The sequence below is a fragment of the Leopardus geoffroyi genome, chromosome A1, assembly GCF_018350155.1.
Source record: "Leopardus geoffroyi isolate Oge1 chromosome A1, O.geoffroyi_Oge1_pat1.0, whole genome shotgun sequence".
NCBI classification, from domain to species: domain Eukaryota; kingdom Metazoa; phylum Chordata; class Mammalia; order Carnivora; family Felidae; genus Leopardus; species Leopardus geoffroyi.
Genome location: NC_059326.1, coordinates 80,262,008 through 80,271,690, shown reverse-complemented (window position 1 = coordinate 80,271,690; position 9,683 = coordinate 80,262,008). Strand labels below are relative to the sequence as shown.

General features: G+C 59.1%; 1 protein-coding gene across 2 annotated transcripts in view; it reads right to left on the bottom strand.

Moving 5' to 3' along the window:
• Nucleotides 1-3,593: 3,593 nt before the first annotated feature.
• COL4A2 (collagen type IV alpha 2 chain) overlaps nucleotides 3,594-9,683 on the bottom strand; it is a 172,563-nt gene continuing 166,473 nt past the window's right edge. For both annotated transcript variants that reach the window (XM_045482019.1, XM_045482009.1), the window contains exons 44-48: nucleotides 9,483-9,629; nucleotides 9,210-9,326; nucleotides 7,914-8,105; nucleotides 6,487-6,773; nucleotides 3,594-4,647 (exon numbers count right to left, since the gene is read on the bottom strand). In XM_045482019.1, the coding sequence (XP_045337975.1) occupies nucleotides 4,390-4,647; nucleotides 6,487-6,773; nucleotides 7,914-8,105; nucleotides 9,210-9,326; nucleotides 9,483-9,629 (1,001 nt within the window). In that variant the 3' untranslated portion in view covers nucleotides 3,594-4,389. The remainder of the gene's footprint in view (nucleotides 4,648-6,486; nucleotides 6,774-7,913; nucleotides 8,106-9,209; nucleotides 9,327-9,482; nucleotides 9,630-9,683) is intronic.

Here is a 9,683-nt window from a genome sequence, read left to right as displayed (position 1 = left end):
GCTCTCCAGGGGGGACGCCTGTTACTGAAACCCACCCTGAGACCTGCCTCCCATCCCACAGCGGGGCGCACTGGACCCTGAAGACGAATCAACGCATCATCAGCTTGGTCGAATTGTATCTTTGCTAGATACACCTGCCGCCATCCAGGGGGCCCTGGAATTTGTCTCCAAAGGCCATGGACGCGGCGTCCCGTGAAACCGTCTCTGGTTCTTGCTGGAAGGCGGGGCCGGCTGAGTCCCCAGGGACCTGTCCCCCTGAATGTTCCTTGCGTGTGCTCATCCGCTCTGAGCACCCCCAGCTCGTGTCCCCGAATGGCCACACTTCCTGGGGGATTGCCTGGGATGGCACGTTCTCCGTCAGCCACGCGTAATTTCAGCCTTGGTTGTTGCCCTAAAAATACACTTCACGCTGGGCTCTGTCCCAAGTAGGTTTGGGACACTGGCCCAGTTCTGGGGTCCGAACCTGCTCACAGGTTTTCAGTCTGACCATGTGGGCCCAGTTCCCACCTGGGGAGCCAGGTAGGCCCTGGGGAGGCTTCAGGCAGCTCGGGTGGGTGTGGGGGAGCCAGCTGGTGGAAAGAAAGGGGGTTTCTTGGCTGGGTGTGGGTTTGAGCTGGCAAGCTTGAATGTTCCTTCTTCTCTTTTGCACAAATACGGCTGCTGGGGGGCAGGGAGGCCACGGACAGCCCTGTGACCTCCCACTGTGCCTGGTCTCCGAGCCACCGCATCAGGCTTTCACCCAGGGCTCCCTGTGTCCTCCCACGGGTGAAAACCTTTTTCTCGACATTTCCTGGGTGGATGTTTCCTGGTGCCCGAGGGGCCGAGCGAGGCAGCTGTGTCAGGGATGGTTGGGGAATGTCGTCTGGGTTGTGAGCCCTGCTCCCCCCTTCCCCCAGGCAGCCGGGCCGGGTTCTTAAAGGTGTGACTGTCATTTTCAAGCCTGGTGGAATCAGAGCCACCTGCCGTGTCTGGAAGCCACACCTTTGCCTCTGGCGCCCAGCTTCCCTGCAGACCAGCCCTCGGCTTCAGGCGCCTGGTTCCGGGAGCTGCCGTGTCCTCTCCCCTGAGGTGGGTTCCGTGGTCTACCTGCTGCCCCAGACGAGGTGCACCTGTTGTATGCCCCCACCTGCTTGTTTCCCTGGGAAAAGCCGTGGAGGCCTCACAGCAGTCCTGGGGCTGATGCGTCCGGGCGAGGTGAGCGGGGCGGCCTGGCCCGGGGAGGGCGCCCCCTCCCCACCTCCCAGGACAGTGTGCGTCTCCAGGGGCACTTCCCCCTCCTCCCACAGCCTTGCCCTCTGGTGGCCTCCCTCACATGTTCATGCCTCACATGTTTTTGTGTGTGGGTGTGGGTGGGTGGGTTCCTGTCCCCTGGGCAGGGAGGGGGGCAGGAAGACCCCCAAACAGTGTCCTCAAATCCAGACACGAGAATCCCCTTTCCAGGAACTCTGCAGGGATCACTTATTTTTTCTTTTCTTTTTTCTTTTTTATGTTTATTTACTTTTGAGAGAGGAGGGGAGGGGCAGAGAGAGAGAAAGGGAGACACAGAATCGGAAGCAGGCTCCAGGCTCTGAGCTGTCAGCACAGAGCCCGACGTGGGGCTTGAACTCAGGAACCGTGAGATTATGGCCTGAGCTGAAGTTGGACGCTCAGCCGACTGAGCACCCCCCCAGGTGCCCCAACACTCGTTTTTTCTAAGCATAGAAGTAGGGATAAGTCAGCTCCAGGAAGAGCATGGGAACCCCCCACTCCCACCACAGGGAAGCCAGACCCTGACCCCTGTGACCAAACGGCCTCTGTGGAAGCAGCTACAATTTCAGGGCCGATTTACATCATCACATGACCTCCGTCCAGCCGCCCTGTGCTCTTGAACCTGAGCTGTGGGATGGAGACCAGCCTCCAGTGAGTCTGTTTGGCAAGCCCCCGCCAAGGGTCAGCCTTCAGGCAGGGCAGGCATCAGGGGCCCCCGGGGTGTGTGTCCCACCAGGGAGGATGCTGGTGCCCAGCGCCCCATCCTTCATGGCATCACACCTAAGCCGAGTCGAGCAGAGATCTTGGGGACTGTGACGCACTTCACAGCCGCCCCCTGATCGTGGTGACCGGAGTCTGGAATGAACAGCTGCCTCCCACAGGGGGCGCCGTGTGGGCCGCTTTCAGGCCCTGGCCTCACAGCCTCACATCCCGTGGGGTGCTGTGACTGTTGCCATGGAAACCATCTGTGAGCAGGTGTAGGACACAGCACCCGAGTCAGCTCCACTGCTTCTCTGCCGCGTCTACCTGGGACGCCGCTCAGCCCTGCACACACGGGAGAGCCAGGGACCTTGGGGGGTGGGCAGCCCACGACCCCCCGGGGCGAGAGCTGGCAGAGGGAAATGTCCCCTTTCCATGCCTCGGCTGCACAGCCTGAGGCTCCTCCCGTGGCCTTCCTTGGGGGGGGGGGTCCCTGCAGGACAGAGTCCTCAGTACCGCATCCTCTGCTGGAGTCACTCTGCCAGGCCCCCTCCATCCTCTGATTGGGACTCGTGTCCCCAAAAACCCTCCTGGGCAGAGTCCTTGTTCCCGTCAGCTGCTGGGGGACAGTGCAGGGTGGTTGCTCAACGATTTCGAATGACAGTATCATGCGGAATACTCGTTTAGTTACGTGGAAACTGTTCCTAGAAACGTTTAATATGAGGTGCTTGACTGGCTCAGTTGGAGGAGCGTTCAATTCTTGATCTCGGGTCAGTAGTTTGAGGCCCACATCAGGGGTGGAGGTTACTTAAAAATAAATGAAATCTTTTTTAAAAATTTAGCATGAGATTGCATTTTCTATAATTTTTTTTAAGTTTATTTTTGAGAGGGACAGAGACGGTGTGAGTGGGGGAGGAACAGAGAGAGAGAGAGAGAGAGAGAATCCCAAGCAGGCTCCAGACTGTTATGAAGAGCCTGACGTGGGGCTTGAACTCACAAAACCATGAGCTGACCTGACCTGACCTGAAAACCATGACCTGAGCTGAAACCAAGAGTCAGACCCTTAGCTGACTGAGCCACCCAGGTGCCCCAATATGAGACTGCATTTTAATTTTTTGTTTTTTTAATTTTTGAGGGAGAGACACACAGAATGAGAGTGGGAGAGGGGCAGTGAGAGAAGGAGACAGAAGCCAAAGCAGCTCCAGGCTCTGGGCTGTCAGCACAGAGTCTGACGCAGGGCTCGAACTATGAGATCGTGACCTGAGCCGAGGTTGGACGCTTGGCTGAGCCAGCTGGTGCCCCAAGACTGCATTTTAAAGGCTGGAAATAAATTCTGGCCTGGGCTCCCAGAGGCCTGCCAGGTTCCAGAGATGTGTCTTGGGGGTTTCTTGGAAATACGGAGATCTGACCTGGGACGTTCTGTCAGAACTAACCGGATGACTTGGGAAGTGTGTTTGTGAGGCGCCCGTTCTCTTGAGCCCCGTGAGTGGTGGCTGGGGTGTTTCCTGTGGGCCCTAACACACTGCAAACACAAACACCTCCCTGACAAGCCACACCACAGACCCGGGGAGGGGTGTGGCGGGTGTGTGGGGTTCGTGCAGCAAACTGTGCTTGACAGACGTGGGAGAATGAAGGCCGTCAACACCTTGGGGTATAAAAAGCTCAAAACCAACTTTTATTGTGTGTTTGTTACAGAGGTTAGATATGTCATAGGAGTATGAGTCACCAAGAATGGAGGGTAAGTCCCCAGGGCCACCTGGGGCAGTAGACACATCACTTCTGACTACAGTGTGCCACATGGCGTGGCCGACAACAGGTGGCTAAGAGGTCTCCCGATGGTCTGTGAAGACGCGGCGGGGGGGGGGGGGGGGGACAGAAGAGAGCTCATGTGGGACCATCAAAGTCTTAAAAGGCACACCTGGCCTTCCTGAGGGGTTAAGAGGCACATCCTGGGTCTTTGGGAGGAAACAGAGCTGCCAGCACGGAGGCCCGGATACCCGCAGGTGGGAGCCGCACGAGGGGTTCAGGAGCCCTTGGCGACACGCTTCGCTTATCAACACCACCCCATTAGGCGGGTTCAACAATGCGGGTCGTCTGCGGGGTCTGGAAGCGCAGTGACTCTAAGGGCACGTGTGGAGACATCAGCTACACCTAGTGCAGAGCACTGTGGCACGGCCTGATGGGGGTGCTCGGGCGGGTGACCGTTCTGTTGGGAGGCAGGTGTCGCCAGTGCCGAAGCCCCTGCGGGTGCCCACGGGCTGTTTGGTGTGAGCGCTGGCGCTCAATTCCTTTGGCAGCCTTTCCGTCAGAGTTTGAAAGAGAGGATGAGATCGGTTTTGGGGGCGGCGTGTGAGGTAATAAGTTAAGAGTGAGCACCAAGGTGGCCCCCCCGGCCGAGTGTAGCCCCCCGAGAAGCGCGTGCGGGGCGCGGCCCCCCGCACGTCACAGGTTCTTCATGCACACCTGGCAGCGGCTGATGTGCGTGCGGATGAGCCCCGCCTTGAGGGTGTCGGCGGACGGCGAGCCCTGGAAACTGCGCTCGGGGATGGTGGTGAGCCAGAAGCTGTACTTGTTGGCGTAGTAGTGGCAGGTGCCACGGCCCCCGTTGCACTCGATGAAGGGCGTCGCGCGGAAGTCCTCCAGGCAGCTGCCCGGAGACACCAGCGACTGGCCACCGCCTTCGTCGCCGGCCGCCGTGTGCTGCACAGAGGGAGACGGGGTAGGGCTGTGAGCGCGCCCGCAGGGGGACGGCCCGGGCTCTTTGATGCACCGTCCTCCCCCCCCCACCCCAGCTGAACACCCCCCGGAGTTTGTCTGCACTTTCCATACAGACTGCCTGCAATAAACCAGGGTGGCCCACGCACCAGGCACGGTGCAGGGACAAGGATGTGAGCCCACGCGCACCGTCTGAGCTTAAGGGAAGCCCAGAGCAGAAGCAAGTTGTAACCGGAACACGCGGCTGACTTCGACTTGGGGACAAACACCGTCTCCCGAATCATCTACTCAAAGGATGAAGTGTGTTCACCTGGCAGGACAGATGCCAACGTGTGAACTGCTTTTTTTTTTTTCTTTTTTCAAAGGAAAACTAAAGTCAACATGCAGGGCACACGTGAGACTGGTAAGGTAAAAATAAGGCAGAAAGAAAGTGGCCTCGACAGCTCCTCCTCGCTTGCTCTTCTGGAGAGAGACGGGGAGTGGTTCTGGAAATCTCCCCTTGCTGGTGTCTCTGTAACCAACAGGTACTACTTGTGTAATGATTGTTTTTTCAATCAGAGGGTTGTTAATTAGGCAGCTGGTCACCTGAGAGGACCGTGTGGCTGCTGGCCGGGAGGCGGGAAGCGTCAGAGGGGACCTCGTCTTCACTTCTGTCCCCTGTTACTTTCTCGTGGTGTCACAAGTGCGGCAGCTCTTGTTAAGACGCACGGGACCACCGGGGCCCGAAGCTCATAGAGAAATGGGCCACCAGGCTTGGTGGGACACACGCTGTCCCTGTGGCTTGTGGGACAGGGATGTGTCTCAGCCACAGTGTGAGGGAAAAAAAGGAGGCTGTTCTGGGGCGTCCTGGGCGGGTAACCCGGGCCAACCTCTTTAAACAAAGCCACAAGCACGAGAAGCTTTGAAAAAGGCTTGCGCTCACAGAATGCAGGAGCCCCCCCAGCCCAGAGCCCCACAGTCCGTTTGGTGTGGGAGGGAGCCTCAGGCCCCACTTGGTGTGAAGGAGCGGAGGCTGGCCTGGGAGGGCCCCGCCCTGGAAGGACGCCTCGAGGGAGCCGTCGGGCCAGGGTCAGGAGGAAGCACCCTGCGGGAAGCCTCAGAGCTGGGAACAGCCTGGCCGGCAAGGGCTCTGACTTTAGTCCGCACGCACGCACACACACACACACACACACACACACCTCCACACAGGCACACAAACGCACCCCGATGGTACGTGTAACCACACAGTGTTGTTCTGTCCTCAAAAGTCACCTTACGTGGCCGTGATCAGCTTCTTGAAAAGTAGGGAGGTGCCTGTCTTTGCACAGAACTTAGTATTCTGTGCTTCGAATTACTGCAGCAATGATACCTCTAAAAATATGAAGATATGAATACTTACCTTTTCCTATTGCTTATGTGTTATATTATTTATATGATTTATGACTTATGGCAGTTATAACGAATATAAACACAAGGCCTACTGTCGTCACTGGTCTCTCCTTTCTCCCTACAGTGGTGGAGTAAGCAGGAAAACCGTAAGGGTTGCTATCATGGTGGCCCAGTTTATCCTAATTACAGCCCGTACAGTGGCCTGATGGCAAATTCACGGGCCCCCTGTGGGTGGGGCAGCCCATGCCTGACATGGCTAAGTTTGCAAAGTGCTTAGGCAAAAGTGCAGGCTGTATTCCAGCTCTCATCCCCTGGGCCAGATGCCCTTGTGCAGTGTGCAACCTGAACAACTGTCCCGTGTGATTATTCTTCCAGAGGCAGGGTGTGTTGGGGAGAGGAACTAGATTTCCACCCAGTTCCATGCTCAGACAGAAAAAGTGGGCAAGTACCACATACCATGAGGAAAGAATATCCAATCCACAGACTCCGCCATCCAGCTGGGCAGTGGGGGATGGAGACATCTTGACTGTGTACCGCTATGGCGACGGCTGGGGCCTCACACACGGAACAGCGGCTGATGTAGGGCTTGATTTCGTCCTCGGCCACCGGCATCATGGGCAGCGGGGCCGTGGTGGAGAGCCAGTAGGACTTGTCGTTGCGGCTGGCGTAGTAGCACACGTCACCCGGGTTGCAGTACAGAAAGGGCATGGTGCTGAACCGAGCCAGGCAGGAGCCTGCCAGCCCTGTGGAAAGAGGTCGCAGCTGAGTGTGGCTGGGAAGACGCCCCTCCAGGCCGGGCCAGGTCCCAGAGGCCCCACGTCAGGGACCTGCCCACCAGCCACCTGGCGGGGCTCAGATCCGCACAGGGGACCGAGCTAGCGGTTTCCAATTGCTTTTTTTGGAGTCTGCCCTGCCATTTCAGCCTTGCCCTTCTAGAAGTTTTCACACACATCCCTGGATGGAGTGGGGTCTTCATGAACTAGCACCTGGCTGAGGCCTATGTTGTTTGGGGGTCTTCAAGACCAGCCCTGAGAAACCCCTGATGGGACCCAAGATAAGGGCCTGGCTTCCGGCACCCTGAGGGGCCCTCCCCGAAGGAACTCCGGCCATATGAACCCCAAACACTCCCCTGCTCCTGGGTACAAAGGTTGCCTTTATCTCAGGGCAGAGAGGATGAATTAGAGCTGCACAGTCTTCCCTGCTCACATGGGCTGCCTACTGGGCTTGGGAACAACGTGTGGGCACCTGCCATCAAGCCTGCCCAGCGCGGGCCCCACCGCCTAGGCCCTGCTCCCGGCTCTGCATTTTAGGCCCTGGCCCTGTGCGTTTGTCCTGCTTTGTGTTGTTAAACTTAGTTCGGAAGTGGAACCTGTAGACGGGAATGTGCACACAGCGTTGGGGTCGGATTGAGGGACTCCCCACCCCTGTCCCTACCACAGACCCCTCAGACGGAGGCACCCTTGCCCCTCCCCCACTTTTCACGTGTGCTCGCTGCACTTCCTGTGTGCTTTTAAGTCCTTTCAATTCCTTTTGGCAACCAGGCTTACTTGAATGTGCATCTGTTCTCCCGGGGGCCCTGTGTGACACCCTGCCCCTCATGGCCCCAGCCTGACCGTTTACAGAGCCTGCGGCGAAAAGCCAAGCTGGGGGCGAAGCTTCTAGTGGCCTCCAGGGCAGGCGGGGCCACCCCTGAGCCTGTGCAGGCCACAGCCTCTATGGTCCTGACCTGAGCTTTGGAGGTCTCAAAGGCCATTTTCATCTCTTCTGGAAGCCCAGGGATGTGGATGGGCCCAGTGCCCTCGATCGGCAGGAGCCCGTCCGGCCGAGAGCTGCCGACGCTGACCAGGAGCCGAACTGGCCGGGGCTGGCCGGGCGGTACCTACCCAGGTCCTGGTTGTGCGCCTTCTCCTGGCCTTCGAAGTACAGCAGGCTGTACCCACTCCAGAGCTTGTTCATGCCCACGGGGCACATGGGCTCCTGGTCCGTCTGACTGTGCTTCACCAGGAGGTAGCCGATGCTGACGCTGCGGCCGGGCATGCCGGGCAGGCCGGGGGTCCCCGGGCGGCCTGGCTCCCCTAGAACCCGGGAGAGAGTGGCCGCCTTTCAGCTGCTGTGCGGACCTTGGCCTCTGCGGCTGCTGCCCGCTTTCTGCCTGAAGCCTGGCCCTCACTGTCTGTGCCCCTCGGAGGACCTGCCAGGGCCCTGAACGAGGGGCAGGTGCGGAGCCAGTCGAAGGGCCCAGAGGACTGCGGCTCACCCCCACCCAACAAACGGGCCTCCTCTGTCCCAAGAGCCCCGTGGCTGGGCACATCTGGGTTAGAACTCTGCCTCCCACAATGCCCACCCAGGGCTCGAGTCCGCCCCTGGAGCATAGAGGAACATCTACTGTGCCTCCAACAAGACCACCCTTCAAACACTGGGAATCAGCTGTCCGTGCTGATCCTGCCTTGCTCCCCGCCCCTCCCCCCAAGGGACACTTCCACTTGTCACTTGTTCCTCACGGGACGTCCCCTCCACCTCTGCTGCTTGGTCTCCCAGCCTGGATGACTCCCCTCTGCCCACGTGTGTCCCGGGACATACATCCCCCACGGAGCCCGCCACCTCCTGGCCGTGGGTGGGTCCGTGCGCAGGACAGCGGACTGCACGCTCCTGTGATGGGGACACCGGTCGTGCACCCCAGTTGAATGTGACTCACTCCTGCCACTGTTTCCGAGTGAGCTCAGGGGGGACTGAAACAAATCTACTTCTTTGTGCACAAATTGCTGGTATTTCTGGCCTATCCCGCCCTGCGTACGTACAGAGCATTTTAAGAAATCAGTGACACCAGACTTTACGATGGCTGCCACTAACACAATTGCTTTCCTTCAGCTCACTGGCCCAGACCTTTGAGATCATTACAAAGCCTGTTTCTCGAAGCGCGTTGGTTGCCTCCTTCTCCGAGCCACCTGCGGACATGTCAGTGGAAGGAAGGGGGCCGGCCTGTCTGGGGACTCTGGACCGGGTGCCCTCATGGGCACAGGTGTTGTTACCGAGCGCCACAGCCTGGGTGAGGGGCAGCGTCTTTCTGCTCGTCTGGGTGCTGGCTCATCCCTCCCCACGCACCACAGGACACCGGTCAGACCCTCAGTGGACCTGGAAGAAACCCCCTGCCCTCTGCCTCCTTTCTGTCCGTCACTCACCTTCCTGGCCGATGGGCCCCTGCTGTCCCATGGGCCCCTGGTCTCCTCGGAATCCGGGAACAGCGGAAACGCCACCTCTTCCCTGGGGCCCTGCCTTCCCTGGAGCCCCTCGGAAACCTGCACAGCCACGAAACGGGTGTGAGCACCATGGAAGGCGTGACCGTGCTCAGTGTCACTGATGCTCAACACAGGCTTCCCGGGGAGGAAACCCAAGCGAGAAGAACGCGAGCAGGAAAAGGCGTTTCCCTGGTGGCTCTCCGGCAGGGCTCCTACCTGGCTCTCCTGGGGGGCCCTGGGGCCCCATCTCTCCCTGTGCCCCCGGGGGGCCTCTCCTTCCGTGTGGACCCACTGGCCCTGGCTGGACGGTGATCTTCTGGGGGATTCCCACAATCCCAGGGGATCCCACAGAACCGGGGGCACCTGGAAAGGGCAAAGAAAGGCCAGTTGACACAGGGGCGCCCCCTGGCTTCCTTG